General features: G+C 55.7%; 1 protein-coding gene and 3 non-coding genes across 4 annotated transcripts; 3 read left to right on the top strand and 1 right to left on the bottom strand.

Moving 5' to 3' along the window:
- Positions 1-1,075: 1,075 nt before the first annotated feature.
- Positions 1,076-2,890, bottom strand: LOC142565133 (small subunit ribosomal RNA). Its single transcript, XR_012824816.1, has one exon. It is a non-coding gene; the product is annotated as a small subunit ribosomal RNA (ribosomal RNA).
- A 7,735-nt stretch (positions 2,891-10,625) lies between these two features.
- On the top strand, positions 10,626-12,328 carry LOC142564270 (uncharacterized). Its single transcript, XM_075675208.1, has one exon. The coding sequence runs from the start codon at positions 10,835-10,837 to the stop codon at positions 12,110-12,112; it is 1,278 nt and encodes a 425-aa protein (XP_075531323.1). The 5' UTR covers positions 10,626-10,834; the 3' UTR covers positions 12,113-12,328.
- LOC142565022 (U2 spliceosomal RNA) lies at positions 12,268-12,457 on the top strand. The gene has a single exon (XR_012824746.1). It is a non-coding gene; the product is annotated as a U2 spliceosomal RNA (small nuclear RNA).
- Positions 12,458-12,963: 506 nt separating this feature from the next.
- On the top strand, positions 12,964-13,155 carry LOC142565044 (U2 spliceosomal RNA). The gene has a single exon (XR_012824766.1). It is a non-coding gene; the product is annotated as a U2 spliceosomal RNA (small nuclear RNA).
- The last annotated feature ends 4,345 nt before the right edge of the window (positions 13,156-17,500 follow it).

The raw sequence follows: 17,500 nt of genomic DNA, 5'->3' as shown, positions 1-17,500 counted from the left end.
TGTGCGGTTTCGAAGAGCGCCTTTCGGCGTGTGCTCTTTCGGCGTGCGTACTCGCGCAGCTCTCCAAAACCACTCGGCCAGTGCCAGGGAGGGGCTTTCCTGCGCCGGAGCCACAACAAGTCTACTTGAGGCGGAAGACGAAGCCAGCAAGGTGCTTGGCCGCAAGTGCGTTCGAATCCGGGACTACGTTCCCTCGTCTGTCCGTACTTTTCCTCTTTCGACGTGCGGCGCCTTCCCAAAGCGCACAAGTCCGCTAACCGCAGAACGCTTCCGACGTAGCAAAGCCGCGTTTCCTTCGGTACTTCGCAGCAACGCCGCCTTTCCCTCGGCGGCGGGCAAATAGCCTGCAGACGTCGTCGCATTGAACCGCGATCTCGGACACCTCGCGCGTCACGAGCAGGAGCCGACCGGCAGCCGCCGGCCCTGTCGGGCTCGGCAGCATTTGCCGCGGAGGACGGGAGAGCGCTTTAGGCCACGGTTCCTTCCGTACTTGGCAGCCGCACCCTCATACCGCCACTTCCATGACCGACCGAGCGCCACACCGTTCCTTTAGTACTTGGGCAGCAACAAAGTCGGGTCGTTACTCCATACTCGCCGCAGGAAGCGACCGGCAGCCGCCAGCCTTTTCAGACTCGGCAGCGTTTGCCGCGGAGGACGGGAGAGCGCTCGCACCACGGTTCCGTGTGTACTAAGCGGCAGCTGCTCTCGACCGTCAGTTCCTTGACCGACCGCACGCTTCGCCGTTCCCCTCGTACTGGGCAAAGCAGCAGGTCGGGTCGTCTTACTCCCCTTCCGCGCAAGAGCGCCGAGGCGGACAGAAAGCCCACCCATTGTGCGTTACGCCGTTTCTACCCGCGGGCGCGGCCAAGCCAACCGTCCAAGGTTGCAGCCTGCGTCCACTGGGCGCAACAAATTTCGCACGGGGCGCCCCTCAAAATTCAGGCAGTCCCCGGCATGTTCGGGTATAGCCGTCCCCGCGTCCAAGCGGGGCCAGCGGCGGAAAGCGTCGGGCGCAGCGAGCTGCTTCACCCACACGGGGTTGAAACAATGGCGCTCGTCACCCTTCACAATCCGGTAATGATCCTTCCGCAGGTTCACCTACGGAAACCTTGTTACGACTTTTACTTCCTCTAAATGATCAAGTTTGGTCATCTTTCCAACAGACCGGCGCAACCGAAAGGCCGCGCCGGACATCGGTCCGAAGACCTCACTAAATCATTCAATCGGTAGTAGCGACGGGCGGTGTGTACAAAGGGCAGGGACGTAATCAACGCGAGCTTATGACTCGCGCTTACTGGGAATTCCTCGTTCAAGGGGAACAATTGCAAGCCCCTATCCCAATCACGAAAGAAGTTCCACGGGTTACCCAGTCTTTTCAGACAGGGATAAAGACACGCTGCTTCCTTCAGTGTAGCGCGCGTGCGGCCCCGGACATCTAAGGGCATCACAGACCTGTTATTGCTCTGTTTCGTGCGGCTAGGAGCCGCTTGTCCCTCTAAGAAGGTTGTAAGGTGCTGGGAACCCCGCACCTATTTAATAGGCTAGAGTCTCGTTCGTTATCGGAATTAACCAGACAAATCGCTCCACCAACTAAGAACGGCCATGCACCACCATCCACCGAATCAAGAAAGAGCTCTCAATCTGTCAATCCTCCCAGTGTCCGGGCCGGGTAAGTTTTCCCGTGTTGAGTCAAATTAAGCCGCAGGCTCCACTCCTGGTGGTGCCCTTCCGTCAATTCCTTTAAGTTTCAGCTTTGCAACCATACTTCCCCCGGAACCCAAACACTTTGGTTTCCCGGAAGCTGCCCGCCGAGTCATTTGAGTAACTCAGGCGGATCGCTGGTTGGCATCGTTTATGGTCAGAACTAGGGCGGTATCTGATCGCCTTCGAACCTCTGACTTTCGTTCTTGATCAAAGAAAACATTCTTGGCAAATGCTTTCGCAGTAGTTCGTCTTGCGACGGTCCAAGAATTTCACCTCTAGCGCCGCAATACGAATGCCCCCGTCTGTCCCTCTTAATCATTACCTCGTATTCCAAAAACCAACAGAACAGAAACGAGGTCTTGTTCTATTATTCCATGCAAGTTTATTCAGGCGACTCGCCTGCGTTGAGCACTCTAATTTTTTCAAAGTAAAAGCACCGGCCTTCTCGAGGCACACAATGAAGTGCACCAAGAAAGGACCGGCATGATGTTCAGTCCGAGCCGTCGCATCGGGTAGATGCACTACTCGTCTGGAACTGAGATCCAACTACGAGCTTTTTAACCGCAGCAGCTTTAGTATACGCTATTGGAGCTGGAATTACCGCGGCTGCTGGCACCAGACTTGCCCTCCAATTGATCCTCGTTAAAGGATTTAGAGTGTACTCATTTCAATTACGGGGCCTCAAAAGAGTCCCGTATTGTTATTTTTCGTCACTACCTCCCCGTGCCGGGAGTGGGTAATTTGCGCGCCTGCTGCCTTCCTTGGATGTGGTAGCCGTTTCTCAGGCTCCCTCTCCGGAATCGAACCCTGATTCTCCGTTACCCGTAACAACCATGGTAAGCAAGTAACCTACCATCGAAAGTTGATAAGGCAGACACTTGAAAGAAACGTCGCCGGCTCGTGGCCATGCGATCAGCACAAAGTTATCCAGAGTCACCACACAATACGGGCCGAAACCCGATCGATCTTGGTCTAATAAAAGCACCCGTCGCCCAAAGGGCTTCAGGCTCACTGCATGTATTAGCTCTAGAATTGCCACAGTTATCCAAGTAGGAAGAAACGATCTAAGGAACCATAACTGATTTAATGAGCCATTCGCGGTTTCGCCTTATTTCGGCATGTACTTAGACATGCATGGCTTAATCTTTGAGACAAGCATATGATTACTGGCAGGATCAACCAGGTAATCGTTCAACTGCGCGTCCAGCCTTTCAAGCAGGCCGGACGCCGTTTTTGCGATGCCGAGGCCACCTTCAGGCGCCCCAACACGCTTCGTTCTCGCAAAGTGTAGCACTTTGCAGTCCGAGACGACGGCGTTCGAGCTCGCTACGGCGCCCTCCCCGCAGGGCCGGGTATCGCCACGCGGCAAGAAGCACGCAACATTCTCGATAGACTGGTTGTGTCAACTCGATCGCGGCTTGCGGTTTCTCTTGAGCCCGCAGCACTGGTGGACCGACCGACACTTGCAACGTAGCCGAGACGGCAAAGCCGCCAGGCGACGGGTCACGCCCGCGCCTTCGGCGCTTTCGTATTTGACTCGTCCGAGGACGATGGGGAACACACCTCGATATCGTGGAAAAAGCGTCGTCCGACAACCAGCCCCTAACGCATCAAGCGGATGAGGCTGCAGACGTCAGCTGTGGGATCCACGGGAGCGATACCGGGGATACGCTTGACGGGCACGAAGCCCGCCGCACATCAAACACCCAGGTCGCTTTGGGGGCGACTGCTCTCTGGGACCCCCATATAATAGCAGCGATAAGTACCCAAACCTCCATGGGGCCGTACTCGTGGCACTTTCGACGAGCGTTTGGCGGAAATCGTGCCGCCTCGTAACGCCGCGAGCAAGATTGAAAGCTTACGTCGGCGGCACCATGCCGAAGTCGTGAAACTGCAGCGCGTCCATCGAATGCGCGAACGGCAATTTCTCGCGAATGGCCAGTGCCGTTTCCTGAACGATCGCCTTTCGGTCCCCCTACGGGGCGGCCCCCGGCCGATCGATTCGAGGAAAGCTAGCCCGGCCCCTTCGCCATTTCCGAGCACGAGTGCGACCAGCGCGGGCGGCGTGCTCGACGCCCCGGCTGACATCGTTTGGGACTGTGTCTCTTCGAGCGCTCGCGCCAACGTCGCGGGGCCGACGACGACGCCCGGCCGGTTCTCCCGGTTCCCGGCGTGTTATAGTGCAGCCCTCTGCACGGCGGCGCCGACTGAGTAGTGGCCGTGCAGCGGCTTGTACGCCAAAGTTGCGTGAAAGGCGTCGAGCTCCCGCCGGCCCGGCTCACGTGGTTTCGGACTTCTGTCGCTTCGAGCGCTCGCGTAGCCGTGCCTGGGCACGATTCTCGACTCCGCAGCAGTGCGCGGAAACAACTACGAAGACGCGCAAGCCGAAAATCGCACTGCGGTACAATGTCAGCCGGGACCGTATGGCCCCTTATAGTAGCAGCGATAAGTGGCCAGACCTCCATGGGGCCGTACTCGTGCGACGAGGCGGCGTACTGTGCCGAGCCGAGCGCCAATATTTCGCTTTGGCGCGGCTGATACGAGCTCTCGCGATCGCCGCGGTACCGCCGCTCACCGATTCAAGGCACGCTAGCGCGGTCCGCTTCGCCATTTCCGAGCACGAGTGCGACCAGCGCGGGCGGCGTGCTCGACGCCCCGGCTGACGTCGTTTCGGACTTTGTCTCTTCGAGCGCTCGAAGCCATGCCGGGGCCGACGCCGACGTCTGCGTGGTGTTTACACGATTCCCGGTGCGACACAATGCAGCTGCGAGCAGGATGCCAGCGATTCCGTCGCGGCCGTGCGGCGGTGTACACGCAGAAGTGTCGCGAAGGGTATCGAGCTCCCGCCGCCCCGGCTGACGTCGTTTCGGACTTTGTCTCTTCGAGCGCTCGCGCCAACGTCGCGGGGCCGACGACGACGCCCGCCAGGTTCTCCCCCAGTTCCCGGCGAGCTATAGTGCAGCCCTCTGCACGGTGACGCCGACTAAGTAGTGGCCGTGCGGCGGCTTGTACGCCAAAGTTTCGTGAAAGGCGTCGAGCTCCCGCCGCCACGGCTGACGTCGTTTCGGACTTCTGTCGCTTCGAGCGCTCGCGTAGCCGTGCCTGGGCACGATTCTCGACTCCGCAGCAGTGCGCGGAAGCAGCTACGAAGACGCGCAAGCCCAAAATCGCACTGCGGTACAACGTCAGCCGGGACCGTATGGCCCCTCATAATAGCAGCGATAAGTTGCCAGACCTCCATGGGGCCGTACTCGTGCGACGAGGCGCCGTACTGCGCCGAGCCGAGCGCCAATATTTCGCTTTGGCGCGGCTGATACGAGCTCTCGCGATCGCCGCGGTACCGCCGCTCACCGTTTCAAGGCACGCTAGCGCGGTCCCCTTCGCCATTTCCGAGCACGAGTGCGACCAGCGCGGGCGGCGTGCTCGACGCCCCGGCTGACGTCGTTTCGGACTTTGTCTCTTGGAGCGCTCGAAGCCATGTCGGGGCTGACGCCGACGTCTGCGTGGTGTTTCCACGATTCCCGGCGCGACACAATGCAGCTGCGAGCGGGATGCCAGCGATTCCGTCGTGGCCGTGCGGCGGTGTACACGCAGAAGTTTCGTGAAGGGTATCGAGCTCCCGCCGCCCCGGCTGACGTCGTTTCGGACTTCGGTCGCTTCGAGCGCTCGCGTAGCCGTGCCTGGGCACGATTCTCGACTCCGCAGCAGTGCGCGGAAACAGCTACGAAGACGCGCAAGCCGAAAATCGCACTGCGGTACAACGTCAGCCGGGACCGTATGGCCCCTTATAATAGCAGCGATAAGTTGCCAGACCTCCATGGGGCCGTACTCGTGCGACGAGGCGGCGTACTGCGCCGAGCCGAGCGCCAATATTTCGCTTTGGCGCGGCTGATACGAGCTCTCGCGATCGCCGCGGTACCGCCGCCCACCAATTCAAGGCACGCTAGCGCGGTCCCCTTCGCCATTTCCGAGCACGAGTGCGACCAGCGCGGGCGGCGTGCTCGACGCCCCGGCTGACGTCGTTTCGGACTTTGTCTCTTGGAGCGCTCGAAGCCATGTCGGGGCTGACGCCGACGTCTGCGTGGTGTTTCCACGATTCCCAGCGCGACACAATGCAGCTGCGAGCGGGATGCCAGCGATTCCGTCGTGGCCGTGCGGCGGTGTACACGCAGAAGTTTCGTGACGGGTATCGAGCTCCCGCCGCCCCGGCTGACGTCGTTTCGGACTTTGTCTCTTCGAGAGCGCGCGCCAACGTCGCGGCGCCGACGACTACGCCGGCCCGGTTCTCCCCTTATAATAGCAGCGATAAGTGGCCAGACCTCCATGGGGCCGTACTCGTGCGACGAGGCGGCGTACTGCGCAGAGCCGAGCGCCAATATTTCGCTTTGGCGCGGCTGATACGAGCTCTCGCGATCGCCGCGGTACCGCCGCTCACCGATTCAAGGCACGCTAGCGCGGTCCCCTTCGCCATTTCCGAGCACGAGTGCGACCAGCGCGGGCGGCGTGCTCGACGCCCCGGCTGACGTCGTTTCGGACTTAGTCTCTTGGAGCGCTCGAAGCCATGTCGGGGCCGACGCCGACGTCTGCGTGGTGTTTCCACGATCCCCGGCGCGACACAATGCAGCTGCGAGCAGGATGCCAGCGATTCCGTCGTGGCCGTTCAGCGGTGTACACGCAGAAGTTTCGTGAAGGGTATCGAGCTCCCGCCGCCCCGGCTGACGTCGTTTCGGACTTTGTCTCTTCGAGCGCTCGCAGCGATGTCGAGGCGATCGCCGACGTCTGCACGGTTCCCGGTGTGCTACAATGCAGCAGTGTGCCAAGCGACACCTCTTGGTTGCCGAGGCAAGCACGGCGATTTCCTGAAGCGAGCGCATTCCGGCCAGGCAGCAGCGGGCTTTGCGCTTTCGGGAGTGCTCTTGCTGTAAAATTTGAACGTGTGCAGCTGCACGAAGCGAGTGTATTTATTTTCTCTCTCTCTCTCTCTCTGCCTTTGAGGCGACTGTAATTTTAATTTAAATGCAATCGGAGGCAGGAGCAACCTGATGAGAGTAGGTTGACTTCGGCGCGCCTTGTAGTTTATAAATTGCTTTCAAGCTTTGACGACATACGCCTTCGCGCCATCTGCTTTCCCGGTCTCTTTGGCACTTGATTGTGTGTGCTGCATGCTCTGCATTCTAAGGAAACACGCCTGTTTGTCTCCCTCTCTCACGTTCTTCTTTTTTTAGCTGCTCCTTTAGAAGCTGCTATGCTCTTTACTCGCTGTAAAATAGAATGCTGCCACAAGCCAACAACCTTTGCGTGTTTTTTTTTTCTCTCTTCCCAAGACGTTTCTGCCATTACTCACTGGCTCTAGTTCGCTCGCGCCATCTACCGTTCTTTCTGTATGGCGAAGTCCGTAGGTTTTCCTAGTTCCGTACACAGATGGCGCCAATGCGTTTTCGCGCCAGTTTCGAACGACCTGGCTGTACTCACGTTTCTCACTTAAATGGTTCAAATGGGGATTGCGAAAGGGGTGGTGCTTTCTTCTTGTGTAAGGCTGAGCTTCAAAGCTGCGTTTAAGCTATGCTAGCATGTGTGTGTGTGTGTATATATATATATATATATATATATATATATATATATATATATATATATATATATATGTATGTGTGTATATATACATATACAAACACACGCGCGCGGGATAGTGGTAAAGATTATGAGGTAGCACTTTTTTTAACATACAATACCTGTGCTTCACATGGCGATTCTTCTCCCCCCTCTGTTTCCGGTTGGAAGGAGTGCGCAGTCTTTTCTATATTTATTTTTTTTTTCATTCACTTCTATGTTGCTCGTCTTCGTACATGGGGCACGCTACCTAATTCTGCCGGTCGATTCTACACGTTGCGATCCGTCCCGGCCTGTGCCGTATCAAAATTTTCAGTGGGCCTTGCGGTAAATAAAAAGAAATGAAGGAAATGCGCGTGCTATATTACACTTGCGCACGGGCTTGAAACGAAGGCCTCAAAGAAAGTCACCTCGAGCGGCCGCATTCAGACGGAAGTAAGCATTCCCCTTGCGCGTGTTTTCCGCTCGCCTGCTCCGTTTTCTACGAGGTTGCCGTCGTTGGTTTGGCCTTACAAACAAGCTTGCACTCGGGTCTCGTTTCTACGCGACAGCGTTTCGTTAACAGCGAAAGACTGAGGCGTCGCGAGTTTATTCCTCAGATAGAGAGCATAGAGTCTCTAGACAGGCTGAAATTTAGAAAATTGCCCACGCTGTTGCTGAGGTTACCAATGTCGGCAGGGCGCCCACAAGGCAGTAGTACAATGGAGTGAAGTGAAGGACATCGCTTCTCGGCCTTTTGGCTAAGATCAAAGTGTAGTCAATGCAGCTGGCTTGCCCGGCCTTTGACACACTTATCTTTGTAGAGGCGCCCGGTTACCTGCTCCGGTTATAGCAGTGTCTTTCCCCTATCCCAGCCCTGTCTTTACAGGCCCTCGGCTCCCTGCTGCACTGCCTCCAGGACAACCCACGTGCTGCTACCTGGTGGCCCCTGGACGACCCACACCGGCCCGCTTCCTGGTCCTGCCGCTGCCTGGCGCTGCCTGCCGCCCCTCGGAGACTCCTGCCCCGCTCGGCCCGACCACTGCTTGGTGCTGCCTGCCTGCGGGGTGCCCGCTGGTCCTGCCGTCCCGACTGGTGCTGTGCTGGGGCACAACCGGCTGGCCCCTGCCTTCGCCATCGTCTGTCATGGGCCCGGCCCACTCGCTGCCATCCCTGGTGGCCCCCTAGCCTCCGGACCTGGCCTCCTTTAAGGAGAGCCGCCGGGTCCGGAAGGTAAGACCATCTAATGGACTCTGGGGGCCACGGCCGCACGGTCCATGACATCAGCGAGGACGATGGCGACCCCAACACCCCTGGGCAGGAACGCCAGCCGGCCCGTGAGGATGGCACCCTCACGGTGTTCTTTCCCGTGCCCCACACGGTCCGGTGCTGCGAAGAGGGCTGCCGAGCTGCCTATGCCGCGGCCAAATGGACAGCGCGGCGGCAGTCCCTCCAGCGGCACCTGGAACTCGAACACGGCACCAGAATCCGGCGCACCATCAACGTGTGCAGCATCTGCGGTGAGACACTGGGGCTTCGACCAGCCTCTCACGCCTGCCTGGCTGCAGCCAACTCGACTGCCGCCCCCCCTGCTGCCCTGCCACACCAATGTGGCAGTTGCTCAATGTCCTTCCCCACAAGGAGGGGCTTGAGCAACCACGAGCAGTGGCACAGGAGGGAGGCGGCACTAGCAGCCAGGCGTGATCTCGCCGCGGGTGCTGCCATTGGTGCGTCGGAGCAGGACAGCAACGGCACCCCCCCAGCAGAGCAGGACAGCACCGAGGGTCCCGCTGAGGACCCTCTTGGAACACCAGCAGTGGCGACCGGGCAGGCCGCCGACCAGGAGCCGTCTCCTGTGGCACCTCGGGGAACACCCGGACACAGCAGCGATGGCGAGACGGCCGAGGCACCTTCTCCGCGGACGCCAAACCAGTCAGGGCGGACCGCGGCCTCGGCCTCTCCCTCTCCAACACCATCGCTGCCGTCCAACCGAGGCAGCCCGGGAGCACCAGTCTCCGAGGCTCACGAGCCGGCGGCCATGCAGGAGCTCTCCCCAGGCAGGGCAGAGGTGCAGGACCATGACGGAAGCAACCAGGACTTCGGGACCCAGGACGAACATGCTGGTACCACACGGCCAGAGGGCAGTGCGTGGACCTTAGCGGAGGAAACGGCAGAGCTGCGGGCATTGAGCCGGTTGCCTGAGTCTGCTGGGGAGTGGGCACGGTTTGAAAACATCCTCGACCGTGCCATTGCAGCCGCAACCAAACACCTGCGGCTGCCAGTCGGGGACTCGCGCCAATCACGGAGGCGCGAGGTGAACCCCGACAACCCCCAGCAGATACAAACTCTATACAGAAGGAACCGGCGCCGGGCAGTGCGGTTAATCACTGAAGGCCCGTCCCAGCTCTGCCCGATCGACCCCCACGCACTGCAGGACCACTACTCGAACCTCTGGTCACCAACATCCGTGGATACCAGCATCCTGAGGTCAAGGCTTCCAGCCACCGAAGAACTGGACTTGTGCCCTTTTACACCGGAAGAAGTCGCAGCCAAGCTCCGTAAATGCGAGAGTACAGCTCCAGGGGAGGACCGCCTCACGTACCACCACTGGAGGCAGGTGGACCCTGAGGGCAGGTTCCTGGCGGCGGTATACAACGTATGCCTCCAATACCGCCGCACGCCCCTGAGCTGGAAATCGACGAGGACTATCCTGATCTACAAGAAGGGCGACCGCGAGGACCCCACAAACTGGCGACCCATTGCCCTTGGTCGCACGATCGCCAAACTGTATGCCGGGTGTCTCACCACCCGGCTGCAGAGGTGGTTGGGCGACCATGCGGTACTGTCCAGGTGTCAGAAGGGCTTCCTGCCGCACGATGGAGTGTTCGAACACAACTTCGTGCTGCAGGGACGCCTGGATGACGCCAGGACAGGAGGAGGGGAGCTGTGCGTGGGGTTCCTCGATTTTGCCAACGCCTTCGGCTCGGTCGCCCATCAGGCCCTCGTCGACGCTGTCCGCGGCGCCGGCGCGGGGGAGGCCTTTGCTACCATCGTTGAAGACCTCTACCGCGCCAACACCACCTGCGTCGTGGCAGCAGCTGGCATTACGGAGCCAATCACCATCGGAGCTGGGCTGAGACAGGGCTGTCCTCTGAGCGGCCTGCTTTTCAACCTGGTGGTGGACCCGGTCATCCGTGCAGTACAGGGAGGCGATAGGCAGCACAACATCCTTGCCTACGCCGATGATCTGACGCTGCTGGCCGCGGATCCCACCACCCTGCAGAGCCGCTTGGACCGTGTAACAGCCCTGTCGGCCCGGCTCGGGCTGCGACTCAACGCCGCCAAGTGCCGGTCTCTACACCTGTCTGGTCGCCACCCCGTGGGTACACGGCCCACCTCCTTCACCGTGGGTGGCGACCCGATTCCGGCGCTTGGCGACTTCCAAGGGCACAAGTTCCTGGGCCGTCCAGTGGGGTTCAGGGTGCTACCGGACGAGACGACGGTCGACGAGGCCATCCACCTGGGCAGAAAGCTGCTCTCCTCTATGCTCGCCCCATGGCAGAGGCTGGATGCTATCAAAACATTTTTGTATCCAGCCCTCAACTTTGCCATGCGGGTGGGCCTTGCCAGCAAAGGAGAGTGGCAACGCCTGGACGAGGAGCTCCGCCCGCTCATCAAGAAGACCCTGTACGTGCCAGCCAGAGCTTCCAATGAATACGTGTACGGAAGCTCTCAGGCTGGCAGTGCAGGGATCCCACTTGCGGCGGAGCTCAGCGACATCTGTCGGGTGGATGGAGCCTTCAAGCTACTGACGTCGACCGACGTGGAGGTCCGGGAGCGTGCGGCAGGAGAGCTCGAGGGCGTAGTGTCAAGGCGGCTGAGACGACCCGCGAACACCGAGGACATGGAGGCCTACCTCTCAGGCGAGACGGAGGGCGACTTCCGACAAACGTCCACACAGGTCCAGTCTGTGTGGACGGAGGCCCGGAAAGCCTCCCGTCGCCTCTCCGTCGCCTGGGAGCTGTTGGAGCACGGAGCCCGCATCAACTGCGGAGAGGCCTCTGTGTCAGCGAGGAACCGCCACAAGCTGGTTAAGACCATCCGGGCGCTCCTCTCCACTGAAAGGGACAGGACTCTGCAAGACAAACCGAACCAAGGCAAGGCGATGGTGTGTGTGGCGGCCGACCCGGCAAACTCCCACTTCATGAGGTCCGGCCGCTACACCCACTTCATCGACTGGCGCTTCGTGCATCGAGCCCGTCTAAATCTCCTCCCCCTCAATGCCACAAGACTCTGGGCACCCGCAGCGGACAAAAGATGCAGACGCTGCGGGTATGGGGAGGAGACACTGCCGCATGTACTTTGCCACTGCATGCGGCAGAGCCGGGCCATGACGGAGCGTCATAACACCATCGTCGCCAGAATAAAAAAGGCTGCCTTGGGTCGGTTTACAGTCATTGCGGAGAACCAGGTCGTGGGCAACACATCACTCAAGCCCGACCTGGTACTGGCCCGTGGAGAGGAGGCACTCATCCTGGATGTCTGCTGCCCTTTCGAGAACAGGCTGCAGGCATTCCAGGACGCCCGGAAGGCTAAGGAGGAGAAGTACGCCCCTGTACAGCGTCATCTCCTCCGGCGGTTCCAGCGCGTGACGGTGGACGCGGTGGTCGTCGGCTGCCTTGGCAGCTGGGATGTGGGGAACGACCGGGTGATGCGCAGGCTGTGTAGTAGGTCATACCTACGGACTCTCAAACGCCTGTGCATCAGCGACACTATCAGCGCCTCTACAAAGATTTTTAGAGCCCATGTCGGCACCTCTTAATGATCTTATGTTTTTAGAGAAGCGATTTTTACTGTTTTACACCTTTACAGTTTTAGCCTTTTATTACTAACACCACTAACTAGTTTTTTTTAGTCATTTGGTTACCTGTTTTAGATTATACACCTTTTACTCGTTTTCTCCTTGTTTTGTAACCCATATTTTTTGTGTATTGTAAATAGCATGAATAAAAAGTCTGTTCTTATCAGCTTAATATCTGATACGGGTTCTATGTGGACCCACGATATTAAACCTATTTTTGGAAGTTGGCGGAGTGCTTGAAGCCTGCTTCACCTCCGCCGCAGGTCGGCCCGGTATTGCACTACCTCCGGGATCGGCCCCCGCTCACTTCGGTGAGACTTCATTCAATCAAAATGAAGAACACAAGCTCGAAGCGAGCACTGAATTCACACGCACCATTCCTATACCATACGCAACGACGCCGGTTCGCGGACCACGAGAGTAATTAAACGGCCACTCCACCTGTGTGTAGCGTCGCACTTCATGCCGCGCAAATGGGACGCGTGACGGTGGACGCGGTGGTCGTCGGCTGCCTTGGCACCTGGGATCAGGGGAACGATCGCGTGATGCGCAGGCTGTGCAGTAGGTCATACCTACGGACACTCAAACGCCTGTGCATCAGCGATACTATCAGCGCCTCTACAAAGATTTTTAGAGCCCATGTCGGCACCTCTTAGATGATCTTATGTTTTTAGAGAAGCGATTTTTGCTGTTTTACACCTTTACAGTTTTAGCCTTTTATTACTAACACCACTAACTAGTTTTTTTAGTCATTTGTTTGCCGGTTTTAGACTACACACCTTTTATCCGTTTTTTCCTTGGTTTCGTAACAAATATTTATGATGTGATGTGTAACTAGCATAATAAAAAACTCTGTTCTTATCAGCTTAATATCTGATACGGGTTCTATGTGGACCCACGATATTAAACCTATTTTTGGAAGTTGGCGGAGTGCTTGAAGCCTGCTTCACCTCCGCCGCAGGTCGGCCCGGTATTGCACTACCTCCGGGATCGGCCCCCGCTCACTTCGGTGAGACTTCATTCAATCAAAATGAAGAACACAAGCTCGAAGCGAGCACTGACTTCACACGCACCATTCCTATACCATACGCAACGACGCCGGTTCGCGGACCACGAGAGTAATTAAACGGCCACTCCACCTGTGTGTAGCGTCGCACTTCTTGCCGCGCAAATGGGACAGCCGCACCAGCAAATTTCTTATTACGGCCTTCGAGAAAAATAAATGACAGCAAAAGAAAGAACCAGGAGGGAGAATCGGCAAATTATATGTCTAAGAAATAGGATTGTTATTTATCCGATGTTTCTGTCTGCTGTAATGAGCCACTATAGGACGGGGAGGGGGGGGGGGGGTGTATGATTAGCCGTGGGTTCGGCAACCAATGTGAATCCCGCTCAAAGCCAACACTGGATTTTTGTGTTCACTATTGCTTGGATCCGTAAACCACAGCGCCAACGCAAGCTCGCCCTGCCAAAATCCGCTGCCCTAGTGGAAGAAAGATTCCCTATGAAAGAAAAATAGAGTGCCCGCTTTCTGGCAACTACTGTGCAGCCGTTGTGTGCACATTTTCGCAGCAGTGGGAGCGAACGCCTCGAAAACAAGCTTGTCGTGTGGCCAAGCCTTGCGAAATATATTCAAGGGTTCAAAGGTGCTCCAGCTTTCCAACCTGTATGTTATGAAGACCTGTTGCTACCTTTTCATCCTCCTCCTCCTGGTTACGCCCAGTGCAGGGCAAAGGCCTCTCCCATAAGTATCCAAGTACCCCGGTCACGTGCTAATTGTCGCCATGTAGTCCCTGCACATTTCCTAATCTAATCTGCCCTCCCAACTTTCTGCCACCCCCTGCTACGCTTCCCTTCTCTTGGAATTGAGTCCGTAACCCTCAATGACCATCTTCCCCCCCCCCCCATTGCATGCCCATTTCTTTTTTTCATGGTTTAAACTAAGGTGTCATTAACTCGCGTTTGTTCGCTCGCCCCTCAATCTGCTCTATTCCTATCTCTCGTGACGCTACACCCATCGTCCTTCTTGCCAAAGCTCGTTGCGTCGCCCTCAGTTACCCTTCGGTAACCCTTAAAGCTTTCCGTTGGGGCACTCGTGGCATCTTTCTCGTTTAAATAAGGCTACTTTTCTTTTCCGCTTTTTTTTTTTTGGGGGGGGGGGGGAACTCTATGTGCTAGGCGCGATTTTGCCTGTTGGTTCGGCTTAACGCAGAACACTCCCGCATTGCAGTGAAGCCGCGTTGAAGGGGCAAAGAGTAGCGCAGTGAAGCGCATGCACGGGCGAAAAACGCAAATATTAGTCAAAAATACAACCTTGTCGCCAAATACGAACTTCCATTATCGGAAATTCGAGTTCAGTTTGTGCATTGCGTTCGCCTAGAGAACATAAATGCCACAGCAGCCAAGTCAAAGCTTAGGATCGCGTATCATCTTTTTTTTCTTGCCTTTTACTCCTTGGCCTGCGTGACATGCACACGAAAGTTATGATATAGTGAAAACACGAAATAATGCAGATCAGATCTATTTTGTGCGTTTTGTTCTTTGTGGACTACAGCGGTGTGCGTTATGAGAAAGTTTCAGTGCCCTTCTACTGTGACCTGCGAAGCTACATTTAAAACCACATTGGTTTGCGCGGTTATTGCTACAAACTGCGTGTGGGTGCGTTCGTTTTTTTTTTTCTTTCGCTACGCAGCGATGGGTTATCGCAACCGCGATCGGTTCTGCTGCTACGCTAGACGCGTTCTTGCCAACGGTTGGCTCTATACGCGACGCGTGTCGCGTGGTCGGCACATTCAAGCAGTCAATTGCAAACCGTTCCAAGAAGAAGGATGCACTCCACTTGACACCGGGAGCGCTAGTTGGACGATTGTACGTTTTGACCCTCGAGGAAGCGCCACCAACCCGCCTTTTCTATAATACGATAAGATTCAGAGCGACCGCGACCACTTGCCTTTGTCATTGCCTCGGGCACAGTTTTTTTTTTTTTGTAAGCTCAGATACTCAGACGCGCCCGTGTTCACGCGCACTTGCTCTCTCCGATAAGCAGGGAAGCTCGGTTGGGGTGGTGTGGGCCCTTGCGCATGCGCTGCTGAGCTCGTCGCTTCGGCGGCCAGTCGAGGCTGGCGCGTTGCGTTCGCCTAGAGAACATAAATGCCACAGCAGCCAAGTCAAAGCTTAGGATCGCGTATCATTTTTTTTCTTGCCTTTTACTCCTGGCCTGCGTGGCATGCACACGAAAGTTATGATATAGTGAAAACACGAAATAATGCAGTGCGGCTGTATCAGATCTGTTTTGTGCGCTTTGTTCTTTGTGGACTACAGCAGTGTGCGTTATGAGAAAGTTTCAGTGCCCTTCTACTGTGACCTGCGAAGCTACATTTAAAACCACATTGGTTTGTGCGGTTATTGCTACAAACTGCGTGTGGGTGCGTTCGTTTTTTTTTCTTTCGCTACGCAGCGATGGGTTATCGCAACCGCGATCGGTTCTGCTGCTACGCTAGACGCGTTCTTGCCAACGGTTGGCTCTATACGCGACCCGTGACGCGTGGTCGGCACATTCAAGCGGTCAATTGCAAACCGTTACAAGAAGAAGGATGCACTCCACTTGACGCCGGGAGCGCTAGTTCGACGATTGTACGTTTTGACCCTCGAGGAAGCGCCGCCAACCCGCCTTTTCTATAATACGATAAGATTCAGAGCGACCGCGACCACTTGTCTTTGTCACTGCCTCGGGCACAGTTCTTTTTTTTTTTAAACTCAGATACTCAGGCGCGCCCGTGTTCACGCGCACCTGCTCTCTCCGATAAGCAGGGAAGCTCGGTTGGGGTGGTGTCGGCCCTTGCGCATGCGCTGCTGAGCTCGTCGCTTCGGCGGCCAGTCGACGCTGGCGCGGTACTGGTAATCAACTTCGACGTGCATGGTGAAACGTCGCTTTGTATTGCCGCTGTAGACTGGCAATGCAATGTGTTTGCGAGCGATTGGAGAAATGAAAGAGCGGGCACTGTCATGCCCTTCTAGAGCAGCGGAAATGTTCCTCCAAGCACTAGGTTTGAAAATTTGCGCCTACGAACATGAACGAAACAATGAAAACGGTCTGTAGCTGCCTTCGCTTCATAAAATTCCCGTACGAAGAAATTTGCATGCGCAAATGACAGCGCAAAAGAGAGAAACCATGTAAAGAAGAATGGCTGCCTTTCGCGTGATCTCCCGCATGAAACCTAATGGGATAGACTAATTTTAGCCGTTCATTTTGATTTGCCGAATGTAAGCCGGAACACTTTCTACACGCGGTCTTAAGATTTGAATGGCAATCAAAGACAACCTTTTTTTTATTTCTGTTTGTTCTATCTGGAACCAAACTAATTAAGAACGCCATTTCAATCTTAGATTCGATTAGATATCGTGACTGGTATGCTGAAAAATCACGCCTTGCGTCACGTCACCCCTTGTATGAACATGCTGTTAACCTTCGTGATCGCGGCATTAAAAATCGCCAGTTCCCGAACTTTAATCGCGCCGATGATGCTGGATTCTTATTGTAATGATTAGATAGAAAGCGCTTGTTCTACGGCTAGCTTTAAGGAAAAGAAAAACATCATTCAGGAATGGATACCTCAAAACAACCGAAAAATGTGCAGGCTACAATGAGAGTACTAAGAATACTGAAAAAGATGAAATCTAAACATGCTGCAAGGAGCCAACAAATGCAATTGAACCAACGAACTGAAGTGAAATTATTTCATCAGGACACGCCCCGAAAAAACGCGGCCACTTTCAATGATCACTTGAAATCTGATTCCTTTTTCTTTTTTTCTACAACGGATACTAATTATATTCCCAATGGCGGATGTGAAAATTTCGGAGCGCGGCATTTTCGAAACCTCATGGCCTCGGACGCTTTCTCTCATGTTTAAGTATTTTGGTGGTGGCGTATTGGTGCAGATGGAGAAAATTTTTGCGCACATAATTTATAAACGTGTGGTTCATTTTCTTGAAAAACACAAAGGGCTGACAAACGACCAACCAGCACACAATTAAATTGGTATTACGCACGATTTCGCAGCCGCAGTAACAAAAGGGTCGTAACAAACGGTTTCACGTCTCTCAAAATGGAGAAAAAAAATAAATAAAAACGACTGCACAAATTAGGTTTTCCCCAACTGGATGGTTTCGATCAGCTTTTGAACAGCTGTTCTTTAAATTGAGTTGGCGTTGATTGCGTAGGTGCGGGCACCTGTTGTTAAGGATTTTTGTAAATGGCATCATGACTGGATAGATGTATGAAACAGTCTGTTCACTTCAGGATCAAGGGAGGACCCCCCCCCCAAAAAAAAAAAAAAAATCGTGTCG

This window comes from Dermacentor variabilis, chromosome 11, assembly GCF_050947875.1.
Source record: "Dermacentor variabilis isolate Ectoservices chromosome 11, ASM5094787v1, whole genome shotgun sequence".
Taxonomy (NCBI): Eukaryota; Metazoa; Arthropoda; class Arachnida; order Ixodida; family Ixodidae; genus Dermacentor; species Dermacentor variabilis.
Note: the sequence above shows the minus strand (reverse complement) of the source record. Positions and strands in the feature narration are given on the sequence as shown.